The sequence below is a fragment of the Oryzias latipes genome, chromosome 22 (assembly GCF_053564925.1).
Source record: "Oryzias latipes strain Hd-rR chromosome 22, Olatipes_Hd-rR_3.1".
NCBI classification, from domain to species: domain Eukaryota; kingdom Metazoa; phylum Chordata; class Actinopteri; order Beloniformes; family Adrianichthyidae; genus Oryzias; species Oryzias latipes.
The window spans coordinates 15,078,130-15,101,763 of NC_136258.1; the positions used below are offsets into that span (position 1 = coordinate 15,078,130).

Consider the following 23,634-nt stretch of genomic DNA (forward strand, 5'->3'; position numbering starts at 1 on the left):
GCGTTTCCTTTCCCAGGTGTTTCAAAAAGTTACGACTATTTAAACTAAAGGTTTAGCTGTTTCAACACGATTTTCCAGGATTCCTATAAACTTTTGGTCTCTTGCATTTGGAATAGGAAGCCTCCATTTTCCGTGCCTTAGGGCATTAGCTCCTCATTAAACAAACTCTGGGCTGGTTTAATTAATCTCATTAGGAGACTTAAAAGCCTTTGGAGGATTGGTTCATAACGGAGTTGCGGGTTGAGACGGTACTGTGGGAAAAAGGGCTGTGATAGTAAATAAAGTGTAGGGGGAAAAAAAGCTTGTGGGTGGTGTTAAATGTTAGTTCCTGCCATCGACGTGTTGTTACCTTTGTTCTATGGGAACAGAAAAGATTTGACTAAAACCTCTTCATAAACTGGGTTAGCTGTTGATCAAAATCAATGTTTCACTTGCAGGTGAAAGCCTCACAGAACTTATTTCTTCAACGTGGTAGCAGCTCACTATTAAACTACATTAAAGGCATTATGAAGAAGGGACATGTGGTTTTCAGTTGATCTATTGCAGTTTTTTGGTTGATTTACTCTTAATCAGATTTTAAATGACTTAAAAATATAAATGTCCTGATATTTAGATTGAAGGCCAGGCCAACAAAAATCAATTTATCAGCTGGATCTTTACTTTGAAAATCTGTTTTGATTTATCAAATTCATTATTATTTTCCATAGAAGTAATTTCTTGGATGATTATGCTAAAAAGTATATAGTAAGTAATTTTGTAAGTAAGTAATTTTTATTTATATAGCACCTTTTACAGAGAGCGACTCACAAAGTGCTTCACAATGTTAAAACAATATAAAATCAGAAGCAATACCCAATAAGATGCACACAGGCATATAAACAAGCATACAGGCAAAAGTGAACACAAGTAAAAGTCAGCTAAAAGCTTGCCTAAATAAAAAAGTCTTAACTTGAGCTTTAAAACACTCGACTGAGTCAATCTGGCGCAGAGACAGGGGGAGGTCGTTCCAAAGTCGGGGAGCGACTGCCTGAAAGGCGAGGTCTCCCCTAGTTTTAAAATGAGTTTTTGGAACACATAAAAGATTTTTATCAGTGGACCTCAAAGAACGTGCAGGAGTGTAGGGAGTTAAAAGGTCACTAATATAGATCGGGGTTTGTCCGTGCAAGGCTCTAAAAACTAAAATCAAAATCTTAAAATCTATTCTAAATTTAACAGGAAGCCAATGTAGAGATAAAAGCAGAGGGGTGGTATGAGTGCGCTTATTGGTTCCAGTTAAAAGCCTTGCAGCAGAGTTCTGGACCAGTTGGAGACGTTTAAGAGACTTTTTGTTAAAACAAGTAAAAAGAGAATTACAATAGTCTAAACGAGAGGAGATAAAAGCATATAGTTCTTTTCATTTTGTTTTTGCATTTTAAGGTTGAAAAGTTTTTAGTTTAACTTAGTTTCTTGTATTTTCGAGATAAAAAGTTTTTAGTTTTTATCAATTTCATTGAATCTTTATTCATTTTCCTTCATGAAAGTTCTACCATTGTTTTTTTTAACAAATAAAGTTAGTTTTGATTTTAAAAAAATCAATATTTTACCAATTTGTGAGGCTGTGAATTGAAAATAATGGACTCAGTTTTGGTTCTGCTGAAACATGTACAATCAAAACTTAAAAGCAACTTAAATAACAATGAATGTGCCTCCACTAGAAGCAGCATTCATCTGCCTGCTGTTATTCAAGCAGCTGATATTCTGGTTTTCCTTGTGGGTTCCTCTTGTGTGATCGTCAAACAGCCACTCCCATGCCTGTCAGAACACGGATTTAAAGCAGTTACTGGACTCATGTTCTTTTAGTGAAATAAAACCTGATCTATTACAGCTGTTAGAACATGCCCACGAACAAAACCATTACAATTCTTTGTAGGTTCTTTGTCTTTGAGCTGCTGCTTTTTCCCAGGTTATAAAAACCTTTGGGAAACTTTAATATGTTGGTAAATCCATGAAGCCACTTTTTCTTGGCTTTTCATGTCTACAACTTAAAAAAACATCTTCTTATTGACACGAGAACCTGTTTTTTACTCCGTCCACGACTTTCTTTTTGTTTTAAATGGCTATGCAAGTAATTGAATGCATTTAAAGTACGACCCAAGAGGCTGTACAGTTCATTACAGGACGGTGAAATAGTTGACAGTGTTTGCAGACAAAGTGCTGCCAGGTTCAGGTTCAACACACATCTCATCGATCTGTCGTCTAAACTCTGGAAGGGACCGAATGTCTGTACAGCGCGAGGCATCCGGGCATCTCACGTTCCTCACATCCCAGAGGGCAAAGCTGACAGCTAGACTTTCACTGTCACTGCTGTGAACAGATTTCTCTCTGTTCTGTCAATTGCTTTTGGCTTCAAGCTGTAGTGAACACCTCAAACAAAACGAAAGATGATACAAAACTCTGGTGTTTTTTTTATACCCCCTTTCTCTATAAACCTCATTCAACTGACTTGAACTTATTTTTAATTTGAAAGTATTCATTGTGAATTACAAATTAATAAGGTGAATAAATGATAAACAAAATTAGTAAAAAACCTGAACTAATAGTCAGTGTTTGACTGTAGTAGTTTGGTTAAAATCTCTAGAAGTAAAAGGTTTTAACGTTTGTCCACAAATCACCTGACAGCATCACATGGAAAATCTAAAGGCTACAATCATGTTGGAAATGGTTCGGGTTTCAAAAGTTGCCTACTAAGTATGAGCAGATACTGCCATTCCAGCGTTAGAAATAAGGGAAAAAAAATGCTAGCAAGTAATATTTGGTTGTCTTCCCCAATTTTTGGTTGTCCTTTGATACCAATATTCAACAGCAATGAAACCTACTCAGATGTCAGTACTTAGATCTTTATTTCTTCTATACATCTGATATCAACTCCCTCTTATGATGGACATTTAAAAAACTCTTTAAATATTAAAAACAAACATTTTAATAAATATTGAAGCATCTGGTTACACAAAGTATTGCCATGTAAATCAAATACTGTTACGGTCAAATGAAAATACTTTATCTTACCCTATAATATATCAGAAAATTGATTACATTGACCAACACTGTAACCTAATAATTATTTTTAAAATTTAGAACACTTGTATGGACTGGGACTAGTACAGCATTCCAAATATAAAGTAATATTTATATGTGATGAAAAGTTATAATATGATATAACATCTATTTTAAATAAACACGTGTAAATGATACCATGTTTACATTGTCCGCTGCAGAAGCAGTAAAGACTAATATCCCTGACCTTTTAAACAAAAAAAAGGTGCAATGTCGTCATTTTGCGATGTCTTCGGGCGTACTCAGTTCGTTCGGAAGTCATGTGACATCATGCGTGTACTCTCGGTTTTATTTTAAAAAGTCGGACGTCGATTTCCCAAAAACTTTGAAAAATAGTCGAATAATACCAAAATGTTTAATAAAAGACTAGGTTGTCCCACGGACAACCATCAGGTTCATTTTTGGTTGTCCTCCGTGAAATCTGGTTGTCTCGGACAACAGGATAACCGCTTATTTCGAACGCTGCATTCTACAGCTAGATGTTGGGGAATAAAGTACCAGGAGAAAAAAAGAAACAAAGCTTGTTGATATTTTCTCTGCTCATACCTTTGTCAAAATACCCTTACTCCTGATCTGTGTGGGCACAAGTGGGCAAACCTGTACAGCGCACAGAGGTGACCCATATGAAACACAAAGGTTGTAGACCAATCGGTGAGCTTGTGGAGGGAAAATGTTAATACGAAGAAAGGGTAAAGTAGGTGAGATGCTGGCATGTCGTATGGATTTTAAAAAAAATGAAATCCTTTGGACAGCGGAAGTTGCCCATTATTACTGCGTGATAAGTGCTGGCTCCTTTCGCACAGGCAATGGACTGTATATGAGAATTGGACAAAGTGAATTGGACATTGAAAATGGCTTCCTTCCACTTCCAGCAAAATGCAGTCGCCAATTTTTTTGAAATAAAAATCGTCAGTTGGCAGTGATTGGTCTGAGTCAACATTCGATGGGCAACCACTATCGCCGATCAGTAGTGAGTGTGTTGGAAAGCCACACCCTTACCGTTTGAAAGTGTGCTTGGAAGAATCTGTTCGAAGTGGGACTTTAACAAATTTAGTAACTTAGACAATTGGAGTCTAGTTTGCCTGGGCATCCTTCAGAAGTCGTGCAGAAACTTGCGTGTCACGTCTACACTTAGTGCATGTGACATTTGTGAGAGATCGGGAAGGGGGAGTTCTCAAAACGTTAATAACGAGTGTGGCATAAGGGCACCATTTCAGCATCACCCGTATGCCATAAGTGCAATAAAACTTGCAAAGCCTTGCAATTTTTTTTTACAATACACCTACCACTCACACATTAATTGTACTATCCATTTCCATGACGTTCCTTAAGGTGGCCATATGAGCCCGAGGGAACTGCAAGACACAGCTTTGTCCCCTTAAGAGCGCCTGCTCCTCTCTACGACCCGTCACGTTCTCAGACAACCCAAAACTGTGCAGCACCTGTATGAGTGCATGTGACTACGGCTTTAAGTCCAAAACAAGAGTTGTTTTTTCTCCAGTATTTAACGGCATTAAGTGTCAGTTCTTTCTCTACTGCACAGGCTGGCTTTACTTCAATTGCAACAGTCCAAAACGAAATGAAACCGATATTTGAGTTTTCTCTTGCTTTAGTTTTTGTAAAGAAACTGCAGAATGAGCAGCTGGCTCAGGGAGAAAGACAACTGTAGACTTAAACTGTCAGAAAACCGATGCGCTCGCTCACTGTGGGCAGTTTACACTTTCAATACTGGTTTACGTAATGGGAAATCATGGTTTTACATACACTGTCATTAAAGTTTGGCATTTAGTTACATTTTAGAGATAACGTAGGTGTTACCATCTATCAAGGATATCACATAGTTGTATATGTTTGATTTGGTATATAATTGTCTTAAAAAGTGATATTTTTCTATGTTGTTTGGTTTTCCCATTAATAAGTTTTTACTCACTGCTTTTGTTGGCATTATTTTGTCTAAAAATGTTGCTATGGTCTCATTAACTCACAGATTACCGTATATAATAAAATAAAAAAGAAACAGAGACCCTAGTATAAATTACTACATCTTCCTTTTAGGTTGCAGTATGACAGCACACAGAGACGTTTTAACACCTCATGAGTCTTTGTATTTTGGAATTTGTTATTCCACCGTGGCTATAGTTAGATGTCAGGAGTTACCATTTCCCCCCGAGTTTTGACAGCTTTGTTGCTTAAAACCAGAGAACCACAATCCAGTTTATTCATTACGGATGGGTAGATCGGTTGGTAAGGAAGAAGGCTGCCACGCAGGAATCCAGGGTTCGATAAACAATGGGGGGCAATTACCATATCAATGGCAAGCCATTAACATCACCCAGTGAGGGTCCATGGGCAAGACGCTTAATGCCACTGACTCCCGAGCACGGTTCAGCTGCAGCTCCCCCAGAGGATGGATCAAGTGCTGAGAAGAAAGCCCATTGTGGGATAAATAAAGTATAATAATATCTTGGTTAAAGTTAGAAAAATACATTGGCCAATCCAGATCCAAAGAAACCCACTTTGAAGATCCGATTCAAGCGGATACTTGAATTATGACTTTAACCTCTTTGTTTCTCCTCTTGGTTTACTCAACCACATCAGGTGATGTTTGACTTCAGTGACATTGGCTGAATAATGAGTAATAAGTGTGCAGCTAGCGGAAACGGTCTGTATTTCAAAATCCCTTGAACTTTCAGCCTCTGCGTGTGCAGGTCTCTGTAGTATACGCTATTTCAACTTAGAGCTCCTTTGAACAAATATAACCTTGGATGAATAATAAATTGGAAGTATAATATGTGAGTATAACCTTTTAAACTGGGAAAATCAAGAAAGTAGTGTTTAAACTTCTACCACTTCTGGTTCCAGTAGTTTGTAAAGTCTAACAACATTCATAAAGTGCGTACATTTTGACTTTATGAGTCTCTCACATCTTAAGAAGGAGTTTTGAGCCACCCTTATTTACAGATGTGGTATTTTATCAGCATTTTTCTCTATTATTTATTTAAAATCTTGACTTTAAGCGGCCCAGTTCCACACTGGAATGGTGTTATCTTGTTGTGTCCTTGTCCTTTTATTTGACCTTACTGCCAGTCACTCCTCCAGCGCTGCAGCTTCAGCTGTATATGAACCCTTCCCACCAATATGCTCTGTTTGTTTATGCAAAACATTTCCTTTTTGGTCTTGTTTATCCAAAGCGCATTGTTCTGGAAGTCTAGCGTTTAGCTTAAATGTATCCTTGCAAAATTAAACTGGGCACTCATAAACCTTTTGAAAAAGGAGGCTTTTCTTCACTGGTAACTTTGCAAACAAACTAGTTTTACAGACTTTTTTCTGATTTTATTCTCGTCTCATTTTATTTACAACCCACAATCTGAGGCCTAAAGACTGTAAAAATGTGTCTTTTGTTCTTTTAAGATTTCTCTGAGCACCCCGAGTCCCGTCCTTGAGGTGAATTAGCACAAGCATGCATTCACTAAGAGGAGGAAATGTTTTTTTTCTCATAAAAAATTTATTTTTAAACTTTAATGGGAAATTCTTAGTAGCTTTGAAGTTGTTTACAGACCTTTTTTTATGAACTAATGGGCTGCAGCATTTTTTTTTTCAACAAAAAAGTGTTTTCCATCAACAAACCATGCAAATGTCTGTTTTATCGTATATATTACTGGAAGGATATTGAATTCAAATTAAACATTTAAAGCTTGATAAACTTTTTGATGGTTTTTAGCAATTACTGATGTGTTCTGCATTTTTTCCTTTTTTAAGGATATCACAACACTATATGGATTAGTTGTCTAAAAACTGCTACATCGTACCTCATTTTTTAAAATTAAAATTCTTTGTCTCAAAATTCTGTAGCTGAAAAGCTCTAAAGATGAGGATGGGGTTGGAATTATTTTTCTTCAAAAATAATTCTGTCAGTCAAATGTTCTTTGGCTTAAACAGGAGTAGTAGAAATCCTTACATACGATTTACCCTAAAATAAAGCCTTTTTTGTCTGTATAAGAATATTTTAAACAAATGGGAGTTCTGAAACTCATTAACTGGTTGTAAATCACCACCAGCGTTTATTATTGACAGAGAAAAGGTCAACTTAACTCTCTGTGCTCAGCTTTGGGCCGTAATCGGCTCCACTGGCTTCAGCACCAGGAGAGCCAGTACCAGCAGAGTTCTGTGGAAATATTTTTGAAGCAAATTGAATTGTTTACTCAAAAAAAAAAACAATAATAATGTTGTTGTTGGTTTTTTTTTGTGGGTTATCTTTTTGTCATTTTATTTTCACACTTTTCAGTGTAAGAATAAATGTATGTGTGCTTACCGACCAGTCATGATTTGCAACACTAACATTAAGATGACTTCAAAAGTTCCTAAATTCAACTTTTGTTGGCTGGGTGACACCCTATTAAAACCAGTCAGGAGGAAAGATTCTTGGATTTTTCAATATATTGTAATCTGTATTGTTTCTTTATGTGTGTTAAGATGACAGTATATCGCCAGGTTGTATTTCAGCGTTTAAGCCTCATTAATGCAGTTTTTCAGATACTTTAACATGGCATTTTGGTTATAACTAGTGATGATTTGTTGTTGATACAGTATGCTGTCCTCTTATGATGAAGTTGCAGTATCTTTTCATCTGATGCAAGACCTGTCAGCAATCGCCTGTTCATTTTCTTTATTATGCTTTTTATAATTTTAGTATTCTTTATATCTTTTACATTTTAAAATATGTTCCACTTTTTTTTTTCCAATAACATTCTCCTAAACCTTTTAAACTTAGCATTTTTTTCTCACTTTTTCAAAACAAGTTGAACACCTTTAAGGTATTTCATTAGAAATCAATTAGAAATCTGCTGGAACTATGAAGAAGAAATATGGTATGGAAGAAGCGGACACCACTTTTCTATGACTTTACCAAAACGTCTGGCAAAAAACAGCCTCCATTTGACCTGAATCTAAAGCCCATGTCACACTCACTACGTACATTTTGCGCATATGGCGCAGATGATAGTTGAGATGGTCTCAAAGGAGATCTGACTTTGTTGAACAAAATTAATCTGCTCAGACTCTTCGCTGTCAGCATGTATTCCTACTGTGATGATCCCTGTAAAAACTAATATTTTGGTATGATTAAGTACCTTAAATAGTAGATTTGAGTGTTGTATTTCATTTAATCTATTATATATAACTTTGTTGGGTGGTTTTTTTTTATTCCTCAATTTATTTTTTGCTTTTTACAAATTGGGCTTCTCCACGTTAGTTGACCTCGTTGTTTTTTTTTAGTCGAATCAAGAGTGGTTTATTTACCCATGAGCCTTCTGCTGTTGTCTTTGTCTGGACCTCTCTCCCAGAAACATGTCAGACATGAAACCATCTGCTGTTTACAGACCTGACGACCCCTGCTCCTGCCTCTCACCTCTCTGTCCACTCCGATGTTCTGGAAACCTATAAAGTGATATTTATGCCAACAGTATGGGTGTTTAAAAAATCGATTGGGCAATATATTGCGATAGTTCATTTGGCGATACTTGCATTGACTCAAAATGCTTTCAGGACGATAGTTATTGAATTTTTTCGGAGCGTCCTTCAGTGTCTGACTCTTGTTTTCCACTTCACCCTCTGACCGCTAGTTTGCAGCAGAGCACACAGAGCCTCTTTGTGCAGCTCTACTCTGCACAAAACAACAGGAAGACCTCAGCAAGAGGCAGCTTTTTTCGTTGTTATGACATGAACTACTTAGTTTGTACTTGGGATGAGAACCAAACTGAAACTCTGGTCCATGTTGCTGCCAGCAACAGATAAAAATGCGGATTGCTGTGCTTTATAGCTCAGATATGAACGAGTGAAGCACTGCAGCTGCACAGCGGCTAATAGGCTAATGCACTTAGCATTAACCCAAATTCTATCAGCAAAGCGGGCCAAAGTTCTGCAGAACCTCCCAGCAATGGATTCTAGTTCAGCCACCCGATCGATCAGAGTGATGTGTACAACGCTCTGAAAAAAGGCCAACATGGGAGTGAGAAAGCGTGGCTGCAGGAGTGCAGTGCAGATATGTAAACAAAGCATCTTTGTCACATTAAAGGAACTTTCCTTCACCCTGTCATGCTGCCTCATCATCACACTTTATTGTTCCTGGAAGGAATTTGTATTTTTGAAGTACTATTCAGGCTACTGAACCATTTAAAAGTATTGGAGACACTACATTAAGCAATATTGAAAATAAAAAGCGCTTTATTTCCCCAATCATACTTTTACATCCTTATTGGTTAAAACACATTCATTCCATTTTCTTTTTCATATAATTTTTGTGGTTGAAATCAGACAATATTCTATATTTTAAGTTACCAAATTATAGCACAATGAATTTGCTTGGGTAAAAGCAACTTACACTTACCAAAAATATAAACGCAACACTTTTGTTATTGCTCTCATTTTTTATGATATGAACTCAAAGATGTGAAACATTTTCCACATACACAAAATAACCAGTTCTCTGAAATATTCTTCACAAATCTATGTAAATCTGTGATAGTGAGCACTTCTCCTTAGACAAGACAATCCATCCCACCTCACAAGTGTGCCATATCAAGATGCTGATTAGACAGCATGATTATTGCACAGGTGTGCCTTAGACTCCCTGCGGTTAAAACCAGTGTCTTATTTTTAACAATTTGTGTGCTTTTGTCCAAAGTAAAAAAAAAAAAGTTACTCATGCTCACTACTCATTACCCAATGTTATTTTGTATTTATATCTCAACATTTATTGATGAAAATAAAACAATAATTCAGATGCAAATCGTAATAATAATAAAATGTAACTTCTGACTGTATGGAGTCGGACCTCTGATGTTTTTTTTTCTGCTGCAGACATTTTAAACACGCTGGTCGCTACGCTAACATAACTATAAAACCCTGTTTTATTTCATTTTTGTGGCTTTGCTGCTTTCTTCTGGGCTTTACTCTGAGAGAAACGGGCCAGAATGGTTTAAGACTTTAGAATCCTGTTCAAATGATATAAAGTCCAAAGTATGTCTCTGCCTCCAAGCATCGTTAATACGAGACAGAGACACCTGATTGGTTAGAATCTAGAAGGCTGTTTGAAGGCAGGTATGTCACGCAAAACGGAAACTTATGAACGAAAAATCAAAGATCAAAGAAGATGGGGAGAAAGCGAGACGAGACACAACGCCTGTTAAAACATTTGTGTTTCAAGCGCAAAAATATATTTTGAAAGCAAAAAAAGTTTTTGAAGGCAAATATTTAAGATTTTTATTTGCTACTTAGAAAGTTTTGTTTGAAATGTGTTGCCGTAAATATCACTTCATTGAAACCTGGGATAACCATCTAAAAAACAAAAAAGACCTGTGGACGTTTTATTGACTATCTTACACTGATGACTGGAAAAACCCACCCAGACTTACTTTATCCCAGTTTTGCTTTTGCTCGGATTCTGTGACGCCTGCTTTTCAAACCCTGCTGAGTCTTTAAGTCTTATTTGCAGCTGTTTGGACGTGGCTGGCCAGAAAAGCAGTGAAACGCAAAGCATTACCGTAATTACACATTAGTTGCACAAGTTCAAGCCGGTGTGAAAGTTGATCTTCAAGTCAGAAACTCAACACGCCGTCTTTCTTGGGTTCCATGAAAAAATTCTTTCCCACTATCTTCAAATTGTGGATGCAGCTTGGAGGCGGATGTATTTTTACACTTCAGGTGCCACAATTTTCTATCAGAATGATATGACCTATATATGTCATCACGCATCTTTTTCTGCCTGCCAACATTTTTTTTTTTTAGGGAGATCTCAGAAAATGTCAGAAAGTACCTCCTGCTTGATTGGCGCATCGGTCGTTTGGCCTAAAAAAAGGAAAATACATTGGTTTCACGCAATAAAGCACTTTTTTCCCTCTAGATTTAAAAAATGCGACTTCCTATATTTCACCCCCCCCCCTCCGAAATGTCAAATACCCCCACAATAGCACACACTGGCAGCACTCTGCAGGGCATGCCGCTGGCTTCTGAATGATCTCAAAATTACCTTCCTACACACATTGTCTCCTACACTCAGCATGCATGGATGTGCTTAAGGAAAGAGGAGCTCAAACATACCCTTCATTGCTCCAAACCTGAATTCCTGCTCTCATTGCAACTCTCCGGGCCTCCTTGATCCACACAAAAACTATTCAACGTACCTGCTCTGGTTTTAGCTGCAGGGAGTTTTGATGTCGAGAGCTCATTGAATTCCAGACTATTATTCTTTGAGCTCGCTTTCATCTTTTGTAACTCTAACAGCTTACGCTCCAGAATCAAGAGCTGCTGGCTTCAGAAATAGTAGTGCAGGTTCTGAAATGCAGCTCACATCTGCCTTGTTTCCAGCTTTTGAACGAAGAATTTTGCTTAACATTGATATGATAAAAAAAGGCTTAAAATAAATGAAAATATGAGCTTTTGGCATTAACATATTTCTAAACATTTAGTTTTAAGACTTTAAAATCCGTTTTTTATTTAACTGTATTAATAAAATACATTCTCTGATTTCACCTGTGAAGAAACTTTGTGCTGCAGTTGATGTGAAAGTGGCAGTGACTCACAAAATGGCACACAATAAACAAATGTTGGTTTATGCTGATCAGATGTCAAATTTTCTTGTTTTAAAAATACTAAACTGTTACATTGACATTATCAGGTAAAAAGCTTTGTTTTTCTTTTAGCTCTTTTTTGTTTATCAGGGATGCTACAAAAACACCTTTGAATCGAATCCCAGGGAAAGTGAATAGTTGCATCCCTACAGCAAACTAGTATGTTTACATTGAATGCGTCAAACATATGTTGTGCTAAATTTAATGAGGACTTGCTATATATTGTTTTATTACATCACACTAGGTTTAGTTGAAGCCAATTATAAGGTTTTTATTTATTTTTTACCTGCAAAGGATTTTCCTAAATTGTTTTTTTTTTTGTTTTTCTTTTTGTTAAGGACAAATCCTATCTAGACCCAAAAAAAAAAACTATGGTCCATCAATTGAGGTTTGAACCTAAAGAAAGTCAACGGTTGCATCCCAAGTATTTATTATAGTTAAAGATCCAACGCGTAAAGATCTCACATACCCTGTTGTTCTTGAAAACCCACAGCCATAAAGAGTTCTTTTTTTTTTTTTTTTTCTCTCTTTGATTTTTCTTAGATGTTGCTAACGGCAGCACAGGCTACAGACCTCCCCCCAGGACGAAGGAGGTGGTCATCAACGGCCAGACAGTGAAGCTAAAATACTGCTTCACGTGCAAAATCTTCAGACCACCTCGTGCCTCCCACTGCAGCCTCTGTGACAACTGTGTGGGTGAGTTGAACCGGTCTCCGGAAGCTTTTCTTGGAATGTTGTGGGAATATAAAAGAATGAGTGGCTGCAGGTTTAAAGAAAAAACAATCCCAAATGCTAAGAAACTGCACAAAAACGGTCTGTTTTTCCTTAAATGTAGCTGTTGCAGATATGTAAACGCATACCAAACCCTCATAAAAATAGGTATTCACATAAAGAATATGGCTATAAATAAAGCTAAGTGACAGAAAAGTTGATTTTTATTTTTCTTCTCTTCACATCTACAGTCGTCATCTGAAGAGCAAAGCAAGTGAGTTAATAAAAGCCAGACGAGAGCTTACATGAGTGTGTTTTGATGCGGGGATTCTCACTCCTCTGAGACACTTCTGCTTCTGAATTTTAATTTAGTCAGGAGCCGTAGATTCGTCTCACAAGCTCTCAGGCAAAGATGAGGAAGCAAAAAAAACAGGTCATGTTATCAGGCGCCGCTGACAAAGACCTGTAATCTATGAGACATAATACTAACTGTATTGACTTGTGTGCTTCTTTTTTTCTTTCTTTTTTTTGGTGGGGGCCATGCCCTTTTTTCAATGTGTAACATCTGTCTTACCAGCTTTGTGACAACAATGGGAAAGCGGAAAACACAATAAAAAGATAAGACTGGGTTGTTATCCGCAGGATTTGTACCACTAGAGACCTTTTTTCAAGCAACAGCTGATTGGTCACATTTTATTGTGATACCCAACGTTAAAAAGAAGTTCTTAACAGACTGTTTGACTGCGATGAAAGAATGAAAAACACAGTAAAAGGTTTTGGTAAATCTTTCATACATGAACGTAGCGTCTTTGTCCAAGAAAGTCGTGTGATTGTTTGTAAAATCTGAGCTTCAGCTAGGAGGTCATGGAAAACTATTTTGCAGCCATTAAAGTTTAAAACTGCTCGTTTTCATATCGAAAAAAGGCTGCAAAGGGAAAGCATCTTGAAAAAAGACATTAACTAAGAAGCTTAGATTTTTTTTTTAACTTTGTTTTGTTTTTAAAGCTGAGAAGCAAAAAAAAAACCCAAATTTTTTGAATCTATGCTTTGCTTCAATACATGCAGGTTAGAAGGTAAACCTCTTGGCTTACAGTCTAGATTGGTGTGTTTTAACTTTTTTAGAGCAAAGATACAATTTTTCCTTTAAAAATCACAAAGTTCACTACCATTGGAAAAAAAAGGAACTTTGTACAGTCGAAACGTTTTGAATTAGAGTCAAAGAAACTCAAAGAAAAAAAGCTATTTTAAGCTCTTTCACATTTCTACAAAGTATGAAACCTGTTTGGATGAACACAGAGCTGATTCCCTGAAACTGACTAATTTCCCATGGTACACCTGACGATCTCTCACAGCACACTACGTAGTGTACCGCGGCACACCAGTTGAAAAACCCTGGATGATAGAGAAGTCCCTTTAGGTGTAGAATGAACTAAAAAGATGAAATGCCTGGATATAGCCGCTCAAATTAGTAACAAACACGATTAACGTCACCAATAATTGTAACTTAGTTTTGGGGAAAAAGAACCACACGGGGAGGAAAATATGTGCTTTTGTTGGTAGCTCTAAGAAGCCAGAAGGATAACCTGCTCTTAAATAAGTCAGAAGGCTTTCCTGGTGGGAAAAGCAGAAACATGGTGGTCAGTTTATTTATTTATTTATTTATTTATTTATTTATTTTTAAGCATTCTGTTATTCCCATTGGAATGATGGAAGAAGCTTATGAGAGCACAGAATTATCGTTAACATACATTACACTTTCTTTTTTCTAATGTGTCTCCTCTGATATTTCTTTCTGACTCATACAGGAGGGTTTAATAATCTGGATATCCATGTTTTTAATTTAGCTTCAGGTGATAATTTGTACACAAGAGGAAACACGGATTTAAAAAAATAAAAGAGATGGCAGTAGTTTTTTTTAAAAATAATTTTTATGCATCAATTGTTTCCTTGCCTGCACATTACAGGTCTCTTTTTTTTGTCAATGTCGGTCAAGTTTTTTGAAATCCTAACTGGTTTAAGCCTTTAACACCAAAGAGGTTGCAGAAGACAATTAAATAACGTGCGCTCTTTGACACACTGTAACTGTCTGTTTACGCGATCAATGTGAATCAGTTGATTCTGACGCGGAGAAAAGTCTTTTCCTATCGGCTTTGCACCGATATGCAACACGTTAGTCACGTAAAAAGTTGCATGATGGCACAAAGCTGCTTTTCTCCGCGCCAGAACCCGCTGGACTAACGTCGATTGTGTGAACAGTTGAAAAGTTCCGGTGTTGGAAAGAATGTCAACACTGGAGCTGAAGCTTTGGTGTTAAAAAGTCAACTTAAGCAATAAAGTAGTACCGCTTTCCCAACCCTTTATAGCTGAAGGTGTCGGTTCCTGACATATTTTACCCAGGCATCGATCAGTGGAGACAAAACGGGGTCATTTTACCCCACTAAGCTAATAACTGCTCCAACTAATTAGTTAAGTAGTGACCATTTCCACAGTCTGTAATCCATTTATGCTTGTGTGAGGGTGACAGCCCTCCTCTTTGAGAGAAACCAGGAAGAGATCTGAGGAAGCAGTTTTGACTGATGTGGATCCATCAGTCTGTGGAGATTTCTTTTTGTTTTGTTTTTTTACAGTAGAGCCTTAATGGTGCCACCTTGTGTGACGCTGGGCCTTGAAAGCGTTTAAATGTGGAATAGTGCGGCACCAGTGGATGTTTTTCAGTCCGACGCAGCCATAACAACCAGTCTGTTTTTTTACTAATTTATATAAATAGTCGCTCTGCAGTATGGGAAGCATTTTTGTGTTGTTGTCACAAGACCCAGAGGAGCACTTCACTTTTCCCTTTAACCATTCTGTTTGTGCTCTGTGTTGCGTGTTAAGCTTGACATGTTTGAACCTTTATAAGCTTTGCTTTATGGAAAATCAATGAGGCTCACTGATGTGTTTCGATAAACATCATTTTTCATCAAATCTAAGCTTAAAAACAACAAGTTTTGTCTTGTTTTTTAGATGGTAAAATGAGGGAAAACCATCAAACAGGAAAACCACAAAGTGGTTAAAACGATGCTGTTTGAGTGTAGTTGTGTTTTTTTTTTTTTTTTTGCTTTTCATGTAAACCTAAAGTGCTTCTCCATGTCTACGCAGAGCGTTTTGACCACCACTGTCCCTGGGTGGGGAACTGCGTTGGAAAGAGGAACTACCGCTTCTTCTACATGTTCATCCTGTCTCTGTCCTTCCTCACCGTCTTCATCTTTGCCTTTGTCATCACACACATTATTTTAAGTAAGTATCTGAGGACGGCGGGGGCATGTGCTTCCGCCGCCGGTGCAGACGCGCATTCCCGCGGGCGGGGTTCTCGGTGTGCTTGGAACCAGCAGGTTTGTAAGTGGGCGTCGGGAAAAGCTGCAGGTTTCTGGCTTGAGCCCATCTTTCCAGCTGGGAGCAGGCAGTGGAGCATTCGGCTCTCTGTCCTCATGCATGTTCATGTTTAAATGATGCTCGGTGGATTAGCGCTGCACCGGGGGCAGAAATGTGGGTCAGGACTGACGTTCAGTGCCACCTCCTTTCCTTTTTTTTATACTATTTCCTAACACTATTGTGATAAATGAAGCAATTGTCTGTTTGGACAAAGAGTTTCAACTCATACATTTAGATTTTTCTGAAGTAATAGATAAGGAAAAGCTGGTAAATGGTGTGCCTTTGCTTTTAATGTTGGTTATTTATTTATAAATAAAAACCTTTTTAGGAATAACAGATCATTTAAATGAAGATGAATTTTCTTTTTTTGCAAAGTAGTTTTGGAGACTAGCATTAAAATGAGTAGATAAATTCCCTGAAGGAGAGCGAAAGTTCCTTCAAGTGGTTTTGTCTTGTATTCAGAACATTTAGACCACAAATCACAAGCATTTGAAAATCCTCTGCATTTTTAGTTTATATGGTGAATTATATTCTATTTACATACTTTTGCGATGTTGGGCGTTCAGGCAAACCCTCTTTTCTTGCTTTGTGTTATGCTGAAATGTGCAGTTGTTGTGTTTAGGTTGAAAGAACACTCGCCAAGATGTAGACATGTCAAAAATAAAAAACAGACAGATAAGTTCCCGTGGATTCGACTTTTGGTTAACTCTAAAAAAAAAGAATACATTAGATAATATATATCCTTAAACTATAAAAAATTCCCATAACTGTGTGCCTAGAGACAGTCACGTGTGGTGAGTAAAGTAAAAAAATCACAAAAGTTTAGTGAAATACGGTTCGTTCCACCAGAGTAGTTAAGTTTCAAACTCTTTTTGGACGGTAAAAGCCAACAAGAACTTACCATTCCTAAATGAGGCTAAATAAAGCATTTTAGCTCCTTAATTCCATATTCATAATGCTGAAAGATAACTTCAACAATCTGAACTAATGTCTGCCAAACCAAATAACAGCTGAGTTTTACTTGCAACTTGGATCAACTTTAATTAACTATGATTTCAAAATGATAATGGGTTTATCATCTGTCAAACTTATCATCTGTAAACCCAGTTGACTGATGTGAACTCTTGTTGTTTTTCCTTACAGACTCACAACGGATTGGGTTCCTGAGCGCACTAAAAGACAGCCCTGCTAGATATCCTTTCACAAAACCTTTTTTTAACCAGTGACTATCCTCTTGTTTATCTTATTTGCTGTGTTTAAAAGACTTTTGCCTCAAATCATTTCAAGTCTTGAATGCTTTAAGAAATGTGTGTTTTTATGCTTAAGTCTCCAAAATGTGTTTTCCATCAAATCCTTTTAATTTAAATATTTCACAAAACTTTATTAGTTTTACAGCAGTTTGCCTTCTTTCCTTTCATGCACAATCCAGAGAACAAATGAAAGCTACAATGAAGTTATTATTTACAAATATCTCTCTTTACAGTAACCGGTACATATGTAATTGGATTAATTAATTTACTTCAGTATGCAATAAACTTTAACAGTAAAAGAAAAACTAAACTCAAATATACCAAAAGACAGTTTAGTTCCCTGACCAATTTAGTGTAAAAAGTTAAGATTTGATAAATGATTTGTCAAAGAAAGTGACCATAAACTAAAACCATAAAACTGTCCAGCATAACCCCTTCTCCAAATATTTCATTTAAATTCCCACTGCGACTTGAACGGGGCGACGTCCGTCCGGTCCGAGGGCTCTGTTGTTTTCTCCGTGGCCGAGGGAGATAACATTCTGTGGCGGTGGAGAGCTTGCCAGGCCGAGTTGATAACCTCCTTTGTCCTACAGGACTTTATTAAATGAGAAGTGCCGTCGATGGTATCACGGCGGTCTTTTGTGCTTGAAGGATGAGGACATCGTTTGTCCTTGCTGAGGGCGAACGCTCCGGTTAGAAAAATGTAGATAAAGAGTACAAAGACTGAAGAGTATTTTGTTTACATTTTAAGTTTGGCTAAACGGAGTGACTCGTTCTCTTTCTGATGCGCTAAATGGAGATTTAGGATTCCCTTTTCCTTTAATATTGGGGTCAAAGATTAAACTTAAAAGTGCAAACAAACTGATCTGTACCAGAGAGGAAAATAAAGTTGTATTTTGCTGCCTCAACTAACTGAACCTACAACTGGAAAGTATTGATAATCATATAGGTCGATATTCTGGCTGCTCCAGCTGCATTTATTGTGCCCTCTCTGGATCCATATGAGCCTTTTAGGCTGTACTGCTGTTCTCAGCTGCTTTAAATGGAGGAATGCATGAGAAGCGGTTCTAGGTTTGTTTCTTAACTCCATGCTGTCACCGTGCTGGAGGTGGTGGTGTGCTTCTTCTCCGTCTGGTCCATCGTAGGGCTCTCTGGCTTCCATACCTACCTTATCAGCTCCAACCAGACCACCAATGAAGATGTGAGTATCGTCTACAAACCAAATATGACACAAAGTCTTCTTTTTTGGTTAAAAATTTGTATTTGTTAAATAAAAATAACCTTATTTGATCTTTTTATCGTTAAAGCATTAAAAAACATAACATATATGGAAGGTTTCAGATGTCTTTTCCCTTGAATTAGTATAATAAAGTAAAGATTAATTACTATATAAAAAATGTATGTTGAAACTATGAAGGTGACCGAGGTTGTGACTTCTCCAGATAAAAGGTTCATGGTCGTCGAAAAGGTCAAAGGACAACTACAACCCGTACAGCTATGGCAACATATTCACCAACTGCTGTGCGGCGCTGTGCGGACCCCTCCCACCAAGGTAGGGCATCTACCGTATGTTTTCATGAGGGTTACACGGAGGAAAAACAGTCACTCTCCCTGACACACTTTTCCTTTCACATTGTAATTTTCTGTTTCGTCCGAAGGCCAAAAGAAAAGCAATAAGTGGAGGTTTGTGTTTGATGTGAGGATCTCTTTGAAACGAGGCCGCCCGCCCGCAGCCTTCTCTTTTCCAAACATAGCAGCGACATCGCAGGAGTGTTAAGAATTTCAAGCTCTTTTAACTGAGTTAAAGATTAAAGCGGGCCGTAGAAATTAGATTTCATCCTTTTTTCTGCTTTTAGTCAGTCCGGCTGTCACAGCTACTTCTGCTGTCCTTGTGACTGTAAGTGTCCGTAAACAAACGCCAGTCTGTCCCCGAAATGACCTGAAACAACATCTGCATTGAAGTAGAACCAAAAAATGGATTTTCTCCAATAATTATAGGTGGACAAAAGAAACAGTCGCAACTTTTAATTGAAGAAGAGAGATTAATAAACTAGCTTACTTTAAAAATCATTTGGCCGTAATGTGCTGTGTTGATCACGGTCCATACATTTGCAGTAAACGCTGCAGTGGGTGGTGCAGAGTGACCTGAGTGAACAGGTGGCTGCCATCTGGGCCTCTATATGTATGCATGCTTGTGGCCACAGGCTTTGCACAGCTGGATCCACGGGTTAAAAAAGAAAAAAAGCTGGCAGCTTTCCTCCTACGCTCCCAATACCACACAGACCAGAAGGAGCATTTAGTCTCTTTCTGCAGTTTTCCTGTTCAGTTCTTTAGGTTAAAGACCCACTCTCATCATCTTTTGATCCAGTTTCAAATTCTTCCCGGTGTTCTTTTTAAATTCTGATTATTTCGTTTTTAGCCAAAATTAAATAAACCTTTCGTTCTCTAGGAATTCTGCAGAACAGAAGTAGTTCATTAGAAATTCACCTCTGCGCTGTGGGCGGGACTTTTGGCATGGATTAAGCTTGCTCTCACTTCATATTCAGACAAATTGTGCATTTTACAAGCGCCAAAATCTGCACGGATGTACCTTACAGTGTAACGATACGCGTAGTTGAACCGGACTGTTTCAGTACGGCAGTTTCGGTTCGGTTCACTTCTGTACCGTTTCGGTACGTTTTTTCTTTTTTTCCCTGCATATGCGACCCAGTTGCTTTGTCACTCGTAGCTGGGATTCGAGAGCCGAGCTCCCAATTAACTAGCTACGTTGGCTGTCCTTGTCCCATACTCTACACACCCTCAAACAGCCCCAGAGAGAGAGTAGACAGAGGAATAGATTGCTCCATCTCCTTTCCGGCATTTAAACCCATTTATTGTGGACACACACGAACAGCGTGACAACATGAACCTCACTTCTCTTCATAGCTCTCTCAGTGAGGGTGAAGGTTTCAACACACAAGATTTCACACTTGAGTCTTAGTGGCTATAGGTGGGTCTAACCCCAAGGTCGCCACTGTATTAACTTTGTGCCGAGGCGGAAGTAATGTTAGCCGTGAGTTTCCTCCGAGACGCTATTAAGTGACGGACAGTATAGTTTTTTGTACCGAAAATAGATATATAAAAACTTTATTAATCTCCCAAGGGAGAAATTCAGGTGTCCGGCAAACACACACAATAAATAACAATAAAATAATAGTTCATAAATTACAAGTTCATATCAGGCAGATTAGTTAAAGAGCAGTACCGAACCGAAATGTACCGAACCGAGCCCTATGAAATTCTGAATCGAACCGAATTGAGATTTTAGCGTATCGTTACACCCCTAGTACCTTAGGATCCCCTCTTTTCACAAAAGCACATTTGCCACAAAAAGAAAAAATCCTAAATAAAGGTCATTTGTAAAGATGGCAACCATAAACTCTATTGTTACAAGAGTATTCAATATCTAGTTGTCCCGGTCTCAATAATTTGAGCTGTTCATCCACCAAATAAAGTCTTTAAACTTAAGGGGTGCCTATAGAATACTACTATGTGTAAAGTATAAATATATATAACTTTTAAAATATTGGATTTTTCTCTGAGCTGATGTTTTTCTGAAATAGGGGATCCTAAGGTACATCCATGCAGAATTTGGTGCTTCTGCCACAAAATACACGATTATTTTAATAACCGGCTCCAGTACCACAAGAACATGTTCAAAAAAAAAACACAGCCTTCATCAGAGTGAGTCTTTATGAACTTGCAGCATCATTTCCTTTTGTAGCATCTCGTCGTTCTGATTTGCCTGTCAACACTTTCTCCTTTCAATGACCTTCCAAATATTCTCCTCAACTCCTCTGAATCGTATCGGCTCCATCTCCATCTGCTGCGTCCTGACTCTGCAGCAGGGCAGACGCTGCAGATATTCTTAGTGGTTTGTCAGGAAATAATGTGGCTGTCAAAACTTGATTTGTCTTTGTTCTGATCAATACGTTTTTAATTGATTAACATTAGATTATAGTAAATAGTCTTTGCAGCATTCACTGTAGGAGTGTGAGTGTTGACAGCATCAGTGCTGCACAGAATCACTTTAACTAATAAATCTCTGCTATGAGATTCACTTTGTGGAAAACAAGTGAAATCAGGAGAGAAAAGAAAACAAGTTTTGAAAATTAATCTGCCCGATTTTTTCAATATACAGTCAGGACCATAAATATTTGGACAGAGACACATTCTTTCTAATTTAGTATGTGTGGATTTTAAATAAAACAACTCAGATGCCATTGAAGTGCAGACTTTCAGCTTTTATTTCATGGGTTGAACCAAAAAGTTTGCATAAAAATGTGAGAAACTAAAGTATTTTTTAAACACAATCCCTTCATTTCATGGGCTCGTAAGTAATTGGACAATTGACTTCCATGCTATTGCATGGGCAGGTGTGGGCCATTCCCTTGTTATGTCATTATGAGTGAAGCAGATAAAAGGCCTGGAGTTGATTAAAGGACTCGTGCTTGCATTTTGAAGATTTTGCTGTGAACAGACAACATGTGGTCAAAGGAGCTCTCCATGCAGGTGAAAGGAGACATCATTAAGCTTTATGGCAACAACAAAAGTAAAGGAAGGTAAAAAAAAACAAATAAAGTAAGATTTTTTGTTTTGGAAAAGGAAGGAAAGATCAACCAGAAGTGGATTACAGCAGCTGGACAGTAGTGAATGTGTTTATTTATTTATTTTTTTTAAACATAAAAGCTATCAAATATTCACGGTACACCAAGACTGGACACACTCTGATTCCAAACCAGCTTCTTCTATGAATTTGATCATTTATTGCTGACTGAGTCATAATATTTTTGGTATCATGAGGCGTATCGGATTATAAAAAAGTTCACACCCTTGTAAATGAGTTTGAATACATTGGATGTCATTTCACGCTACGATGGAGCTTTGCCTCCACCGAGCCCACAAGCGGAGGACAAATCCATCGATGGAAGGGCAGGGCGCAGCGTCACTCGCTGGCTGCAAATTGATTGGGTGCTGAAGCATAGATTATCCAGGAAGAGCGCCGCGTACGAGCACAGCTTTTGTCCTGCTGGGAGACCATAAAGCTGGATCGCGGCCAGCATCATGTGAGAGGAGAACGCGCCGTCTGTGCAGATGTAGTTCAGGTCTGCTGGAGGGTTTTCAAATAGTCCTGAAGAATTCTGGGAAATTGGGTGTTTGCAGGATCTCAGTTGGGAAACAATACATGAATTATTTGTCTTTTTCTGAATGATTTAGAAACAATAGTATGGAGTGATATTTCTGCCACCATGTTGCACACAAAACTTTCTAAGTTGAACACAAAACTTTCTAAGTTTTTTGCTGAAAATTTTTGTTTTTGCTCAAAAATTATTTTTTTTTGCTTTCAAAAACGTTTTTTGCGTTTGCAAAACACATTTTTTTACGTGCGTTGTGTCAAATCTCGCTTTTGTCTTATCTTTGATTTTGCTGACTACTTGGAGCGCGATTTAGCGTGATATGACTGCCACTGGCATCGCCAAAAAGAAATTCGCACGCGTTGTGTGTCATCTCACTTTTTCCTATCTTTGCTAAGTTAAGTTTCGGTTTGATGTGACAAGCTGCCATCAAACAGCTGCTGATTGGTCCAGATTCTAACCAATCAAGTGTCTCTGTCTCATATTGCCGGTACTCCGAGGCAGACATTGACTTTGTCGGTTCTGTTCGTACGGGGTTCTGCCGTTTTCAACCACTCTGGCCCGTTTGTCTCAGAGTAAAACCCAGAAGGAGCAGCAAAGCAGCTAAAATAAAACAGAGTTTAGTATTTATTCATGTCTATGTAGAGACCAACGTGTTTAAAACGTCTGCAGCAAAAAAAAAACAACAAAAAAAAAAACGACCGAGCTCCGACTCCATCTAGCCGGAAGAAGTTAAACTTTTTAAGATTTGTATCTGAACTATTGTTTTATTTTAATAAATAATTGTTGAAATATTAAAAGAAAATAGCATTTTTGATCACTAATATTTTTAAACTTTGGACAAACGCTCACAAGTTCTAAAACATGAGACACTGGTGAAAATTTACATAAAAGTTAACAATGCTTCTGATAAATGCATTGAGTCTCCTGTGGTGAGCCATCATTCTTTTGCTTATTACTGTTCATCTGATCCCAAACACGTGTGCAGCATAAAATAATATGTGCTTTAAATTTTTAATTGTTTTGTTTTAACAAACAGACCTTAAAGAAAATTACACTTTTCACTAATATTTTGCTCTGCAGGATTCACAGATCAAACAGACCTGTTGATTTAATGTCAGCAGATAAACTTTACAGTTTCACAAATCTGACTTCATAAAAATGAACGAATGCTAAAAAAAAAGAAAGTATGAATTATTATGAATTATTTAAAAAATGAAAACGTCTTCATCCAAAAATGAGCGTAAAAAGAGCTGGTTCAGCCTCTGAGCCTCGGCAGCAGAAACCATGTTAGATTCATATGGCGATTTGATTGGTTAGAATCTGGACCAATCAGCAGCTGTTTGATGGCAGCTTGTCACATCAAAC

General features: G+C 37.7%; 1 protein-coding gene across 8 annotated transcripts in view; it reads left to right on the top strand.

The window, feature by feature from the left end:
• The window catches only part of zdhhc14 (zDHHC palmitoyltransferase 14), a 49,995-nt gene that overhangs the window by 14,594 nt on the left and 11,767 nt on the right, over window positions 1–23,634 (top strand). For all 8 annotated transcript variants that reach the window (XM_023951311.2, XM_023951308.2, XM_023951309.2 and 5 more), the window contains exons 4-8: window positions 12,264–12,416; window positions 15,570–15,707; window positions 16,986–17,034; window positions 18,191–18,293; window positions 18,535–18,644. In XM_023951311.2, coding sequence (XP_023807079.1) covers window positions 12,264–12,416; window positions 15,570–15,707; window positions 16,986–17,034; window positions 18,191–18,293; window positions 18,535–18,644 — 553 coding nt within the window. The remainder of the gene's footprint in view (window positions 1–12,263; window positions 12,417–15,569; window positions 15,708–16,985; window positions 17,035–18,190; window positions 18,294–18,534; window positions 18,645–23,634) is intronic.